The 16,363-nt window shown below is 38.5% G+C and overlaps 2 protein-coding genes across 3 annotated transcripts; one reads left to right on the plus strand and one right to left on the minus strand.

The window, feature by feature from the left end:
• The first annotated feature begins 495 nt into the window (after positions 1-495).
• On the plus strand, positions 496-3,603 carry fbxo5 (F-box protein 5). Of its 2 annotated transcripts, none has more exons than XM_027027891.2 (5): positions 496-619; positions 1,653-2,352; positions 2,438-2,528; positions 2,620-2,799; positions 2,997-3,603. In XM_027027891.2, exons 2-5 carry the CDS (start codon positions 1,691-1,693, stop codon positions 3,249-3,251), a joined length of 1,188 nt encoding a protein of 395 aa, XP_026883692.2. In that variant the 5' UTR covers positions 496-619; positions 1,653-1,690; the 3' UTR covers positions 3,252-3,603. The 2 variants fall into 2 exon arrangements, with proteins under 2 accessions (XP_026883692.2, XP_026883698.2); XM_027027897.2 differs by lacking the exon at positions 496-619 and adding an exon at positions 939-995.
• An 8,791-nt stretch (positions 3,604-12,394) lies between these two features.
• vip (vasoactive intestinal peptide) lies at positions 12,395-15,117 on the minus strand. Its single transcript, XM_027028064.2, has 6 exons — positions 14,983-15,117; positions 14,550-14,654; positions 14,067-14,171; positions 13,341-13,472; positions 13,032-13,140; positions 12,395-12,848 (listed from the first exon to the last, which is right to left on the minus strand). Coding segments are annotated over exons 1-6 (462 nt in total). The 5' UTR covers positions 14,985-15,117; the 3' UTR covers positions 12,395-12,839.
• Positions 15,118-16,363: the final 1,246 nt, after the last annotated feature.

The raw sequence follows: 16,363 nt of genomic DNA on the forward strand, positions 1-16,363 counted from the left end.
CCATGGCCTGTACCCTATGGATTGTCTTTTTGATAGGGAGTCATTTGTCTTGGAAAAAGTTTGAAACCGCACTCAAGTAGTTTACACATTTTAAGTTGGAGTGTGAAATACCTTAGTAATGGGAGATAGCTTGCATGCAGCTACAACGCATACGTTATATAATAAATGTGTGCGTGTATATATAAGGATATTTGCACCCAGAACCTCGTTTACAAAGTGATAAATATCCAGACATACTGAATAAATAAGTATTAGAAAAACAGAGGTTACAATAAAATGAAAAGATATCTAGCTTCCCTCCACTTTAGCTAATTGTGGGCGGCATAATTTTCTTGTTGCTCTAGCGCCCTATAGTATTACAAGTCAAACGTCACGGTGCGCGTCTTCTCCTACGCTTCTATTGGCTGTTATCAATTTAAAGGTACTGAACTCTGTCCTGATAGGTCAGTGGTTTTTTTTGTCGCGAAATTCAAATGTTTTACTAAGTGGCGCTTTTTCAGGCGTCTGTATTACCGGGAGATAGCTAGATAACTAGCTATGTGGAAAGAGTGTACACCACTCAGTACAAGAAAGGTTGGTTCTGAGGACTATCTAAAAAGTTAAAGCTTGATTTTTCGAGGTAAGGTGTAAAAGGTACTTTTTTTTGTTCGAGTTTCTACGATGTCTTAGCATGTAACCTTATTTCACACTCGATGCTAGGCGGTTAGGTAGCTGGCGTAATGTTAGTTGTTTAGCTAACCTAACGCTACGGTAACGATGTTCGAGCATTTTAAAGTTGTGTATTGTTAATTTTTACAAGAAAACGCTATCTATATCGCCATGATGGGTTCTTCAGTATAGTGGCTAAGATTTAGCTTGCTTACATTTGTCCAAGGCCATTTGTTAACCAACAGGTTAACTAACTCGCTGTCTTGGCTAGTTGGGAGCGAGAGTAGCTGGCCATCTTAGGCGCGTAAAACAATCACCCCTCGATGTTAGATAAATCTAACCGTGAGGTAAGACTTTACTTTGACAATGGGTATACCATCATCGTTAATCTAGCTAGCTAGATTGATAACTAGCTAAATAAATTGATTTCTAGCTACGTTTTTCTTATTGTAAATTATGCTATAACTAGCTAAGCAGTTAACACTAGTTAACTACTAACATTACAATGATGTAGCCGCTTCGGATAGCTATGCACATTGGAGAAAGCGGCCATTTTTGCAGGTTAAGACGACTAAATTTGAAATTCGTTATCATAAAATTGGTTGCTTAACACGTTACAATATTAGCTAGCTAACCTAGCTGCATTATATTAAATGGATGTGAATTAACGCTAACGATGATATAACTAGGTAACTGCTTGCTGGGGCAACTAACGCTAGTCAGGATAGCTAGCGTTAGAAACTGGCTAACTTACAAAGACAAAGTGCTATGGCAGAAAACTTCTAAAATATTTACAACATGTAGTAAGGAGTCAGCCAACTGGTATTTAGCCGAGTAACCAGCTAATTTTGTCGACTTTGTTCGCCAGGCCCAGTTTCTGCTTTCAATCCCCCTTCATGATAGTTTAACTGCGGGTGTTGGCTAGTCAACGTTAGTCAGACAGACCTATCTAACACGGGTAGCTTCCTGTTAATGTAATGTTTTTTTTGGTTTTTTTTTAACAGTTTTGGCCGTACACCGTAACCAAAAGCCGGTTACAATTATGAAGTGTCTGAACTGGAGTAAAACCTCAGCTGCCTCCCGCCACACAGAAAAGGAGAAGGTGGAAGCCGCTACGCAATTAAAGGGACAGGCTACACCGCGAAAAATATGCGCCGCCAACTCAGGAAAAGCCCCGCGCTCTCCTGGCGCGCCCACCGTCTTCCGCCATGGAGATGGCAACTTGAAAGGTCCTCATAATAAAGAGAACTGCAAAGAAAAGAGTTATGTGGAGGAGATATATAACAACGAACCTATTTTAAGCAGTTCTAGTTTAGCAGAGGACAGTGGCTACCTCTCCCTTCAGAACAGCCAAATCGATCACGGAGATACTGACACGAATTGTGCGGACGCTATAGAGAGATGTTCAGAGGAAACAGAATCTAGACTTTCTTCAGATGTTTGCTCTGATACCAAATATGCTTGCCTTCCTGTACTGAAATTCCAGGAGGAGGTTTGCAAAGAGTTGGCTAAAAACTACAGAAAAAAACAAAGCTATGATTGGACTGTCATTGACAAGATAGCCAAAAACTATGGCCTCCATAATGTCATTGGAGGAAAGATGGGTCTGGATTATGTGGACATTCTTTGTGGACTATTGAAGAAGGATATGAAACACATCCTCACCAAAATCCTGGCCCTATTGGGCGAGTGGGACTTAATAAAGTAAGCTTGTTCTTTTACTGTAACCCAATATTTTAAATGCACAGTGTAAATTTGCACTATGAATTTATACTGTTACTTCTAACAGCTGCAAAATGGTCAGCAAGACATGGTGGAAAATCATTTGGCAAGATGAGGGAGCCTTTCAGAGATGCAGACGAGCAGAAAAAATTCTAAAGGTGAGAAGTGTTCTTCTTTTTAGATAAATAAACTAAATGAAAATACACCTGTACTCCTGTTTCTACAACCCCCTTCTCATTTTGTTTATAGGCCCCAGCAAGGTCAGTTGGGTCTTTATCCAGAGACTTTGGCCTTAGCAGGGTGGTGTTTTCCTGCTTACAGAGTGTAGCTTCCTCCACCCCTGTCCACAAGACCCCAAAGAAGACCATACATCAGACAGACAGCATTTTAAGCACACCTAAGCCAAGTCGCTTTACAGAGTTTTATGAGGTAAGAAGTTTTGTACTCTGTATACATTCCTTTTTGTGTTTTATGGTGCATCAGTAATGGAAACCAGAGGGTATCCTTTTGTAACATGGCAGATCTCGTTTTTTCTGTAGTTTGACACGAGGTTTGAATTCAGTTTCCAGTCTTTTACTTGTCCACTCATGCTAGACCTGAGAACAGATATTTTTATTTTCCATTAGGCTGCTAAATCGTTGAAAGTGCATGAGGAGCTACGTTGTTGCCGCCTCTGTGGCTCTCCTGCACGCCTCAATGCTGCCGCGCAAAGGGCCGTATGTATGCGTGCCAGCTGTGCCTTCGACTTCTGCTCACTGTGTCAGTCCAACTACCATGGCTCAGCCCCTTGCCAGAGGTGTGTGGTTCGTTCGTTACCACGTTCGCAAATTGAGCCTGTTGCAGGTTCTGCCCGCAGCAAACGCAATGTCAGACGGCTTTGAGCTTGTGAAGGAATGCACACCAATTGCACCTTTCCTTTCTTTTTTTAAGATCAACTTTTACAGTCAACTTTTAAATTCTAGAGGTTTTTTTGTTGTTTTGTTTGTTTTTTGTTTTTTTAAAATAATGTGTAGGTCATACTGTATGTGGTACTGGCTCATGTTTTTGTAAATTGCTATCATTGATTACCAAGGAAAAAAGGATGGAACAGCTGTCTCAAATGATGTGATGTAATGTTTTGCATTAGTTTTATAGGTGATGTAAAAGTATGAATGAAATTAACAGTATTTGTCTGTCAATGCAAACTGTAAATATTTACATGGCTGAATAAAGAGACCTATATTTTTACACCTTTTCTTCAATTAGTGATTTCAAATCTTAAGACTGTTTCTTATTCTCTATTGACTTATGAAGGTCTGAGCGTTCCTCACTTATCTGTTGCACTTATTCTGTATTCATATTATCATTCAAAGTGCCAATGCCTTTCTTAATGCAGCAAACTGCAAATATATTGAGTCACTGTTGGGTGACATTTAAGGCCATTTCTACTTAAATTTTGTTAAACTGTCTTATTTATATGACTGGCTGTGACTTGAATATAGTCATATTTAAAGATGTTATCAAGATATTGTTGCATTTGCTGGCTAGATGGCATTAACTATGTTGTTTGAAAGCGTGGTTTTTCAATACTCCTGTCCCTTCACGAGTTTCACATAATATTTTGGATTTGGTAGTTTCTTTTGGGGGTTGTGAATAGCTAAATACTCATGGGCTGCCGGTACTATACCTGAAAGAAGAATTTAATTATGACATGTTAATGCTGTGGTTATGCAATTTGCTAGAAAAGAAAGCAGCTGATTTTGATATGAAATGTGCTTCTCTTCACTGAATTTAGCTGCGTCCAGAACAGCTCCTTACAGGCAATGCCACTTGGAAAGCAAGACTGCTAGTCTGTCTGAATTGGTTCTATCTTTACTTATTCTCTGAGCTGATGTAAAAATTAAATTGTCTATTACATCTGCAACTTTTTACTAGCACTTTTTTTTTTTCTCTCTCTTAATACTGCATACTATGCACAGATTGCAAAGGAGTCTTTTAGGCGTAAACCAGAAAGCTGGTTGAGTGAGTCCATTTGAAGTTATTTTTTCTAGCATAAACAATGTAGCCTGTGATGAGACACCCAGCCTCTTCCACTAATTGGCATCTACAGGCAACCAGGACCCTATTCAGAATTTATTAATGTGTTTGCAGATTTCCACTCTAGTAGAAAGCCACTATATGACTTCAATATTCACTTTGATAGTACCTAAAACCCCCCCGAGACTGACCTGTAGTTCTATATTAGAATCAGTTGGTTTCACCCAATGTATAAGAGAACATATGCTCAATTTAGCACTGACATATGATTTAGGCATGGAGAACATGGTCATACTACCCCAGAATGATGCCATCTCAGACCATTCCCTAATTTAATTTGAACTACGTTTGAGCCACAATACAGCAACCTTGCCTCGCTACCACACCAGACACACCAATTGTCAGCCACTAGATTTATTGCGAATCTCCCAGGCTTATCATTTGTGGCTCGGATATTCTGGTACCCCACAGAACTTGACCAAGTGAATGAACGCTTAAAATCAGTGTTTTGCTGCACACTCAATGATGTTGCTCCACTTAAGAATAAAAAAGTATGAGGGGCTAAAAATTAGTACCTTGGTATAATGATCACATTCACAATTTGAAACAGAACACTCAAAAGATACGTAAATCACACAAAACGTCGTCTTCCAGCTCGCGTGGAAGAAGAACCTTCTCAAGTATAGAAAGGCACTTATTACCACTTGACCCTAATAGAATCTCTTGACCCTAATAGAAAATAACAATAGTTCTAGATTTTTATTTAGTACAGTTGCACATCTAAGTAGGAATAAAACTGACCAATGCTCAGATTACATCACATAGTAGTAATTAAGCACATTAGAGATAATATTCAGAGAAATTAACGTGACATCGGGAAGTTACTTAGAGATCAGAACAACCAAGCAAAAAAAGACTAGAATTCTTTACACCTATCCAAGAGCCAGATCTCACGCTCAAAATCCTCCACTTGTTAACTAGAGTCACTGCCCACACACTTAAGGAAATCCTACCTGAAGTAATTGAACCTTTACTAAATTTAATAAACTCATCCTTGAATATTGGCTATGTACCAAAATCATTCAAATTGACAGTAATTAGACCACTTAACAAAAAAATCTACTCTCGACCCATGTCAACTGTCAAACTACAGGCCAATCTCAAACCTTCCATTTATTTTCAAGTTCCTATAAAAAGCTGTAGCTCAGCCGCTAAGCTCATAACTGATTCAGAACCAGATACGTGAAGTTTTTCAGTCAGGGTTTAGGTTTCTTCAGAGTACAGAGGCTGCACTGAATAAAAGTAGCTAATAACCTATTATTGGCTTCTGACCAGGGTTATGTTTCTTTGCTTATATTGCTTGACCTGAGTGCAGTATTTGACAGTATAGATCACAAAATTTTACTAGATAGACTCGAAAATGTTGTTGGGATTAGGGGAATAGCCCTTTCCCGGTTTAAATCTTTTCTAGCAGATCACTACCGGTTTGTTAACATAAATGCAGACTTTTCAGCATAAAATAAGGTGACTTATAGTGTCCCACAAGGATGTGTTCTAGGGCCTCTGCTTTTTTCTTTATACATGCTACCTCTGGGTGACATTATACATAAATACTATTTTCCACTGCTACACTGGCCCCCAGACAGCTAGGGACTCGCTTTCTAATTACCTAACGAACCTCAATGCTCACCCAATCACATCTTCAACAATTAAAGATCGTGGAGTAATTAGTTTGAATCTTATGTAAATCATATTTCTAGCATCACCTTTCTCCACCTCAGGAACATTATAAAGATTAGGAACATACTCTCCTCACATGATACAGAAAAGCTAGTCCAGGCATTTATCACTTCAAGATTTGACTGTGTACTGTAATGCCTTACTATCTGGCTGTACCACTAAGTGCCTAAATAAGCTCCAGGTAATTCAAAATGCAGCTGCCTGAATTCTTACTAGAACTAGAAAATTTGATCACATTAGTCTTATCTTAACTACATTACATTGGCTCTCAGTCAAACTTCGTATTGATTATAAAATACTTCTGACCCACAAAGCACTGAATGGTCTTGCCCCACAGTACCTTAGCGAATGCCTTGTGCATTAATACTTACCACATCTGTTTAGATCAAAAGGTGCAGGCTTTACTAGTTCTTTACTAGCACCACAGGGGGCAAAGCTTTTCCTAAAAGCTCCTGCACTATGGAATAACCTTCCTGTAAATGTTAGAGACTCAGACACAGTCTCAATATTTAAAACTAGGCTGAAAACCTATACAGTCAGGCATTTTATTTAATATTTCCCTTCTTATGCAAATGTGTAGACCTGGGGGTTCATGGCATTGACAGTTATGGTAAACTGGGATGTTATGATGCTGTCACTTCACCTCTCTTTTGTCACTCAATTTTGTTGACTGAGAGTGGTGGAGGGCTGATGTTCCAGGGTGCTCTCATGAGCCCCAAGAGCGAGATTTATTAAGGGCAAATCCAGAGTCGTAGTCGTTGGAGTAGTCCAGGGACATAGAGCCAATACGTAGAGTACTAGGATACATGATACACAAAACAAGGGCTGAAACGGGACTGGAAAAGTGAAACATGAGACGTGGAAACCATAGAGATGGACAACCATGACACTAGAAGTGCTATGATTTTACAGTGGAAGTCATTATAATGTAATTTATCCCTTTGTCAATCTGTGGATGCTGGCTCTTATGTTTGAAAAGCACCAAAATAAGAGGAACAGTTCAGACAGGTTAGACTGGTCACTTTCTAAAGTAAGTTGGTATCACAGTTCTTTAAAAGACATATTCAACCAACCATGACTGTCACAAAAACAAGAGCCACCAAAACCAAAAAACAGGACTAGGATGAGACATGAACAGGAACATGTTCAGGAACATGATGCAAAGCCTAAATATAGCTCTTATGCTTATGTGACATCTCTGTATCCCCATCCTCATCTTCCTTCCATCTCCATAGATGTTACACTCATAAGACACATAGGTTGTGTTTTATCATACATAGATAACAGTGGATTTGAAAAAAATGGTTTGAGTAAAAAAAAATAAATTGCTAATCAAAGAGTTTATGGTCAAGTTAATCTCAGAACTGACCTTTTGCAGGGAAAAGTGCTCAGGGGTGCCACATTATTGCATTCCTTTCATTACCCTACATCAGCAGCCACTGAATCCTGCAACTAAGCACATTTGGACATACTGTGACATAAGCAGTATGTTTACAACCTCAGTTTCGGAGCACCCACACACACACGTTCACCCTTTTATAACAATGAAGGAAAAAGCTGATTCCCACATTATGGTGTGTCAACCTGCTTGGGCAAAGGAATGCAATTTTCCTGTTGAAAGATATTTCTGGACCTACCCTTTAAAAACTGGGGACACACTTGTGTCATTGTGTCTGTGTCTGTGACTGTGACAATCACAGTGTCTGTGATTGTGACATTTTCTTTTGAATGTAACTGTTTTCTGCTTTCATCTATAGCTCTCTTGACCAGACATCTGACAACTCCATGGATTAAAAATACAGGTCAGCAGTCCCTAAAATTCAATACAAATACAAATAAAATTGACAAAACAAAAGTATCATGTATGCAGCAGGCCAGCTGTTAGCCAGGCATATCTCTCATAGTCTTCTAGAAATTATATACAGTGTTGTGAAAAAGTGTTTGCCCCCTTCCTGATATCTTCTTTTTTTTTTGCATGTTTGTCACACTTAAATGTGTGTTAAATGTGTGTTAAAACATAAATTAACTGTGGTTATCGCATCTTTGGAAAGCTGAGTTCAATTTCTCTAGCCACACCCAGGCCTGATTACTGCCACACCTGTGCTCAATCAAGAAATCACTTAAATAGGACCTGCCAGACAACGTGAAGTAGACCGAAAATATCCTTGTGATCCAAAGAAATTCAGGAACAAATGAGATACAAAGTAATTGAGATCTATCAGTCTGGAAAAGGTTATAAAGCCATTTCTAAAGCTTTGTGACTCCAGCTAACCACAGTGAGAGCCGTTATCCACAAATGGCAAAAACATGGAACAGTGGTGAACCTTCCCAGGAGTGGCCGGCCAGCCAAAATTACCCCAAGAGTGCAAAGACACCACAACAACATCCAAAGAACTGCAGGCCTCACTTTCCTCAGTTAAGGTCAGTGTTCATGACTCCACCATAAGAAAGAGGCTGGGCAAAAATGGCCTGCATGGCAGAGTTCCAAGATGAAAACCACTGCTGAGCAAAAAGAACATTAAGGCTCGTCTCAGTTTTGCCGGAAAACTTGAAATCTTGATGATCCCCAAGACTTTTGGGAAAATACTCCGTGGACTGACGAGACAAAAGTTAAACTTTTTGGAAGGTGTATGTTCCGTTACATCTGTCGTAAAAGTAACACAGTATTTCAGAAAAGGAACATCATACAGTAAAATATGGTGGTGGTAATGTTATGGTCTAGGGCTGTTTTGCTGCTTTAGCACCTGGAAGACTTGCTGTGGTAAATGGAACCATGAATTCTGCTGTCTACCAAAAAATCCTGAAGGAGAATGTCCGGCCATCTGTTCGTGACCTCAAGCTGAAGCGCACTTGGGTTCTGCAGCAGGACAGTGATCCAAAACACACCAGCAACTCCACCTCTGAATGGCTTAAGAAAAACAAAATGAAGACTTTGGAGAGGCCTAGTCAAAGTCCTGACCTGAATCCAACTGAGATGTTGTGGCGTGACCTTAAAAAGGCGGTTCATGCTCTCAAACCCTCCAATGTGGCCGAATTGCAACAATTCTGGCCAATCTCGCTGAATTATTGAGATTTCATTAAAGGGTAGTCTTGAAAGGGCTTTTCAATTGGTTACACCACAATGTATGTCTCACTTGTAGTCACCATTTGAAGTGATCTACCTAGAAAGCGGAAAAGGGCCAGGCTGCTATAGGCCCTCCCCCCGCATAGTGAAAATCATAAATGTCATTGGTCAGATTTCCTGTTATTTTGCCTAGAGATTTACATTACAGAATTCTTCAAAATCTTGCCAAAAGTTGAATGTAAGTGTGCACACAGTGAGTCCCTGCAGCCATACTAATGAGCAGTTTTGATTATACCACTCTTGCATAGAAATGTGTCCTATACACAATATTTTTATAAACTAGCCTATATGAATAGGTTGATTTACTTTATTTACAAAATATGTTTAAAATATTTGTCCACTTTTTTGCTATCCCTTCTCTGACGGGATACTCTCTGTAAATCACACTTTTCCACTCTTAGTGGAAACTTCTCAATCTCCTTTTATTTAATGACAATTGCCTGGGACAATCACTTGTTCAGTGCTGCAGGGAATCCAGTAATAAGTGACCCCATCTTATCATGTTCTGATCGCGATCATAACTGGCTGTGGCCATATATCTGATCAATCTTAAACCCACCACTGATCATTAAGATACCATATAAGAAGTATTTTTGGGTAATTGTTTTACAGTTGAATGCTTGATTAGGCACAATTAAGGCACTTAACCACTGTTACCACCCCACCATGTCCACTCCTGAGAGATCCTGTCGTCAGATGAAGAACAACAGAACTCATGCAGTGCTGCAATGCTACAACAGTTAAATGTCAAGGAGCATGTTTTGCCTCTATTACTGTGCACAGCAAACTAGTGTTTATGACATCAAAGAAAGTAGATCTTTCCAAGATATTCTCTAAATATAGCATTCCTTGAAAAAAGCCACTTTTGGTCTGGATGTGATAAGGTGGAACCTTGAATATGTAGAAAGTGATGGAGGGAGGGATTTGTCCATTGGCAGTTCAGTTGACAAGGAAATGAAATGTGTGGTCATTTCCTTGTCAGTTGAATTGCCTATCTGCAGAGAGGAAGTAGAACAAAAAGACTTTCTTGTACATGCATGCCAATATCAATGCAGGCACACACAAAAATAGTGGTTACTGGCTTTCCATTTCTACGTGGGCATCGATTTAAATAGTATGGCAGCAATTACCAGAACAGTAGGGTCTGGTCTGTGTTGTGGACAGGGGCCTGTCTATTTTTACCAGCAACATTCACCCGGTCCAATTAGCCTGGCAGCAAAGAGCACTAATGAGCTCCCTGTCTCTATGTAGCTTGGCCAAATCACTCACTACACCACACAATTCAATACACTGAATTAGTCTTGGACTCAATCTGAAATGGCTTCATACTTGACATGTAGTGTACTACACAGAATGTGAGCAAACGGCTTTTGCTCCCTAGATCATTCAGTATTGCTTACCATGGGGAAAATGGTCCACATCACACCTGGTAAGTAGAAGAGGACATTTCTGCCTCATTGGACCCCCTAAGCCAGGAGTGTACAGAAGTGAACTGGCAACCTTCATACTACTAGTTGATTACCTTAACCACTGAGCTGCCACTTGTTTAACTAGGGTTCAGTCTTCAAACAATCAATTAATTGTATCAGATTTGCTTTTGCTTGTTTGGAATGAAAGCCTGCAGCCTCTCCAGTCCTCTGTGGTTAGGAAGGTGCACTTCTGTCCTAAGCCCTCACCCCACTTCCACTTCCGTGTTTCACACTCCATGTTGGAGCTAAAGTATACTGGATCACAAAACTCCAGAACCTACTCACCATCCATGCTGGCTCACAAAACTTCCACTTTGACGTACATCAGTTCTTTGAGGCTTAATGAAACAATCTCCAAAACAACATACAATTAATATTAAAAGATTTATTGCCAACTTTGGTGAATTCTGAAATATCCCCTTGTTTAGGATAAATTTCACCTTGAGTTCCACCTACAGAGAACTGCAAGGCAGCAGAAAACATATAAAAGATCACTGGTTAATATTTTTGTCTCACTGACTACAATGCTTCCTGACCTTTTATGCACCAAAGATAGGGAAGAAACAGCTGACCTCTATAATTTTTCTAAATGCATAGAATTTAACTAACTGTATATTCATTATAGTAAGATGTTAGAGATGAAAATAGCATGCCATTCCAAGAAGATCATTGGGGGGTCTGGGAGCAATCAGCTCCTATTGCTTCATTTTAGCTGTTTTCCTTACAGCCATAAATATGAGGATCAGCTGCTACAAACTCTAAATCCTTTTCTGAGCCTTTTGTTTTCTTGTATCTTATCATTTGTTATTGTTCAGTGTATCTTATCATTTTTTTATCATTTGTCATTTGTTATTGTTATTGTTCAGATTTGGGAAAGGAAGGAAAATAATAGCTAATAGCTAATATGTGTGCTTAAACCTTAAACTGCAGCCAAAAAGCAGACACCTTGTTGATAGGTTGAAGACCCTTTAAAGATATCAGTGAGAACAACATAAAACTGAGCAACTAAAATCACTGATGTTCAAACCAGCCATGCTTGTGCAAAGTTTATATTTCTAGTCTAAGTACAATATTCAGATGGTTCTAAAGTCTTGGGTTGAACAGATGTATTAAAAGAAGGCCACAGGTACATTGCCCATGAAGGTTCTTTAAGAAAAATATGTGCAATACATATTTATGAGACTAGACATCTGTGGACTACATGGACTCTTCCTGTAAATACGAAACACTTTTTATTTTTTTAAACAATTAAACAATTCTTCTCCTCCCCATCACTCACTCTGTCTCTCACTCTCTCTCTCTTTCTTCCCTATATATAGGCATATATTCTTGTATGTGCTGTCTAATCATCTTTTTAAAATCGATTAATCTCAGGTGGGCAAGATTACAAACTAGTAGTTGTGACAACACCAAATTATACCTGAATGGTATTAACTTGATGAACAGTTTATTCATCATTGACATGATTCATGAAAGCTGTTACTATTTGTCAAATGATTGACTTGGCTTCTGATACAAAGTACATCTTGACTCATATGTCCTGGCTCAGGTGGAATGTGTCATTGACGTTCAGAGAAACTAAGAGTTGAATGATTCATCAAACTTTTATTTTCCTTTGAATGGCAAAAATAAAGATTTTCCAATGCTCCTATCCCTCCTAGCCCGTAAAGTTCTCTTTCACTGATGCCAGCAGAGAGGCAACAGCAACAGGTTCTTATAAAATTATTCTGATTAAAAAATGCATGGAGATCAGAGCATATTACATAAACACACATTGTTCAAAGCCAAATATAAGTGTTGTGATCCAGTTGACAAGCTCCACTTGTGGTCTTCAGGTCTGAATCCATGTTCTCTGATTGTATTATGACAGTTCAGAACTAGTTTTAATGCATTTATTGATCTACCACTTACAGAGTACATATAAAGGAAATGTATCTTTTTTCAGGGCCAAATCTCTTTACAGTGTATTTGTTATATACAATGTAAACATTAACTTTATAGATAACTACATTTAATGTATTTTTTGTTTAGACAGATTGTTTTAGAATTAAATACTGTTTTTTACTGCACTCTGTATATGACAGTCACTGATCATTCTTTTTCCATGTCAGGCATCATCCTCATAGTGGCTAATAAAGACAAAAAGAAGAAGAGATGGAGAAAGATGAGAAGAGAGAATTAAGCATGCATAATTGTATGACGCATAATTTCACAGATTTGTTTACAGGGAAAACAAGAGAAGAGTTAAGGTCTACATGCTGTAAATGTTCATCTTATTGTAGTGTAATGTTATTTTAGTGTTAGTGGCTTACCAATGGTATATGGTTTAGAAATTCATCTACATTGATATCATCATAGCTCTCCCGATAGGTTGTCTCGCTTCCGGTGGATTCCTCCTGCTCAGTGGGAGCATCTTCTAGACTGAAAACATATTGAAAGGATCAAATCAGCCACCTAGTAGAACATAATCATACAGTCATATGTCAGTTTCCTAGACCCAGAGTAAGATTCATCCTTGATTTAAGAGAATTTCTACTGGTATGCCACAACTATATTTAACTTATGCTTGGGAAACCAAGTTATATAATATGTCAAACTCTCCAACTTTATCTATCACCCACCTTCTCTTTCCTGTTAAGACAGAGTTCAGGTATTTTTTCACAGCCATTTGCTTGCGGAAGCGACTGTAGTTGTCTGTGAATATTGCATCTGAGTGGCGTTTCACGGGCAACTGCTCTTCCAGCAGATCATCACTAAAATGGAAAGTTGTGAACCACTGGGTTAGTATGAATTGAGGAGGGGGGGGGGGGGGACACACACACATGCTCACAGAGTTAAATGCAGCTTGCTACCATAGAAGATGAAACGTGATTTTTGACTGAATCACAAGGTTTAGCAGGCAATTGTTGATTCTTGTTATAGTCAGTGAAATGATTGTTTAAAAGTAATAAATGGACATGGTCACACATACTAAGTCAACTTCAATAACAGATCAAGAGTTCAAACAAATATTTATTAAATAAGATAATATTGAGTTTGACATTGTCATTGTATGGTGAGCCAGAAAGACAAGATGAGCTTTCTCTCCCCGTTCTTCAGCAGTTTTTTTTCTTTACATTTAACCACATTCTGTCATATTAATCACGTTCTATCACAATTCTCATATTATTTCAATTAAAATGAGTTTCTTTTTCTTTCCCAAAAATTGCATCAACGTTTAAACAAATCGTGGTTTCGAAAATTTATTCAAAGAAAATAGAAGGGACATTTTCTCAAAACAGAATAAGGTTTTCAAGTGAAAAAACTGCATCCTTGATGTGATTAAGCCAATTGGCAGCCCTCCCTACCTGACTCGCTTTCCGATCAGCGATTCCAGATACCGTCTCGCGGAAAGCTGTCCTAGAAGTTTGCTGTATCCGCTCGTGAAGAGACCGTCTGCGTGCCTCGCGGCTCTGGAAAAATATGCCGTTTAGAAACGTAACCGACGTCTCTTCTTAGATTCAGTAAAAATTATCTTCAGGTTAAAAACAAACAAAATAAATTACAGGATACACACCACGGCTTGCATTTTTGTCGTTGTTTGAAAAAACAAACATGAGAATAGTTGAAAAGAGTAGACTCAATTAACCCAATCGAACGTTTACCCAGCACAAAATGTATCCTTGTGAAATAAATAATTCAAATTTCTTTCAGAGTATTACACTTAGCCGGAAAGTGTCCCGGTGTCTTTCATTTCAGGTACGAAATAACAATATAGGTTTAAAACGATACATTTGCAACCATGCGTTTATTTATCTTAGATTTGTAGGACAAAACAGACGCATTCTTACCTCATGGAGGCGTAGGGTAAACTTAAAGTCCGCGAATACAAGACGCTGCACAGGGCTATGAGGAGAAGAAGCCGGGGAACGTTCCTTTGTAACATCGCTTTAAACCTGCACAGGAAGGGAACAGTTGCGTTCACTCGACCCATTTCGCTTTATTCTTTAAACTGCCTCTAAGTGTGATAGGTGGTCAAATTGCTTGGCGGCACGTTCTGAAAATAAAAGTACGACTACAGTAAAATATTAGCCAGCAATAAAACAACTTGTATGTTCATGTAATATAAAGTTCAGCAATAAAACAAAACAACAAGCAACAAAAAATCTGTCACGTGAAACTGCACAAAACAAATATGAAGAATAACTGTCTATTTGGAAATAATAGTGAAATATATTTCAAAATGTTCATATTCGAGTCAGCAAGTAAAGAATAAGCACTTACATGTGCTAAGGTGAATCTGTAGAATAAACGTTCCCTTCGTTGCTGACCGTGGTCCTGAATCAGGTGAAAAATCTCGTAAAGTTCTATGAAGAAGACTCCCAGGCTCTTTTCCTGGATTGACGTCTTTTTGAATGGCCTCACCCTTCGTCTCAATTTATATATCTGAATATTTTTTCTCAAATGGGAACACAGTCGGATTTTATCTGGGCAAGTACGTCATAAAAGGAGTCCCACTGGGATTTATATGTTCGTCATAGGTTTGCTGGCGTGCTCAGTTCATGGAGGCAACCCAATGCTGAAATTAAGTTTTCGCTTAACAAAGAATAACGTTCTTGTCATATTTGGGATTTTACATATAAGTTTTCACATGTCATTTTGGATGAAAGGGCTTGTTAAGAGTGATTCAAGAACAATGTATTAATTGAGGATGTTGATCAAATCTTGAGATATTTGTATGGCTATATTGTTATTAACAGTGAAACTGATTATGAGACTAGTTTGATTCCTAACCCACATATTTGGGTGATAGCTTATGTAAAGATCACTGAGCAAACCACAGTGACTTTTTACATCATTTATTTGGTATGATTTTGAACCTTCAGTGATGAAGCCCATTGTGAATGGACATATCAGTTCAGTTTAGAGATCCCTCCAAGTCTATTTCACTTGCTCTGAACTCTGATGGCACACTCCCCATCAGCATTCCCTCATTCCACACCTTGCTTTTTTCTCAACATTTAGGCCACAATTCCTTGCCCAGCCCATTTTTCTTACCCTTCTTCTGACACCATTTCTTTCTCATTCTATTACCTTTCATCGGCTTTTCATCTTTTTTTCTCAACTGCAGGCTTCCTTCTGCCTTGGCCTAACTGGCAATTCATTTTAAGGTAATTTTGTTTAGATATTTCACATCTTAGAGCTGTATTGTGATGTCATCTTGAAATCGGCATAAAAGGGTCAAATTAGATAAAGGTAGTTTTCACTCAACAGCAGTGCTTTGAAGCATGTTTCCCCTCCACAAAACAGCACAACTCATGATGGTGGTGCATCGAATAAAACTACAAAATATAAAACATGCCATTGTCAACATAAGAAAATAGTTATCACCATATATTATGACTATAGTATTGCAAAGTAACCTAAACAATAGAATAGGCAGTATATTCTTGATACATAGATGCTGCATTATATCATACTCATCAAAAAAAAAAAAAAAAAAAAAAGCCTAACTAGAAGGGTGTGAACAAAAATCCAATCCAACCCTCCAGATATTTCTGACCTGTATTTGACATATTTGTAGTTATTTTAAGGCTTGAAATCCTGGAGTAATCACGCTTTCTTTGTGTGCTTCACCTTTTAATTGCATATATAGGTGGTATAT

This window comes from Electrophorus electricus, chromosome 11 (assembly GCF_013358815.1).
Source record: "Electrophorus electricus isolate fEleEle1 chromosome 11, fEleEle1.pri, whole genome shotgun sequence".
NCBI lineage: Eukaryota > Metazoa > Chordata > Actinopteri > Gymnotiformes > Gymnotidae > Electrophorus > Electrophorus electricus.

Bases quoted from the DNA above. Each gene is read 5' to 3' on its own strand.
- fbxo5 (XM_027027891.2), top strand. From the start codon at position 1,691: ATGAAGTGTCTGAACTGGAGTAAAACCTCAGCTGCCTCCCGCCACACA. The intron at 2,529-2,619 runs GTGAGAAGTGTT...TTTTGTTTATAG, and splicing joins GAGCAGAAAAAATTCTAAAG to GCCCCAGCAAGGTCAGTTGG. The intron at 2,800-2,996 runs GTAAGAAGTTTT...ATTTTCCATTAG, and splicing joins GCTTTACAGAGTTTTATGAG to GCTGCTAAATCGTTGAAAGT.
- vip (XM_027028064.2), bottom strand. The intron at 13,473-14,066 runs GTAGGGAGGGCT...TTTCCATTTTAG, and splicing joins CTGATCGGAAAGCGAGTCAG to TGATGATCTGCTGGAAGAGC. The intron at 13,141-13,340 runs GTGGGTGATAGA...ATATGTTTTCAG, and splicing joins GTCTTAACAGGAAAGAGAAG to TCTAGAAGATGCTCCCACTG.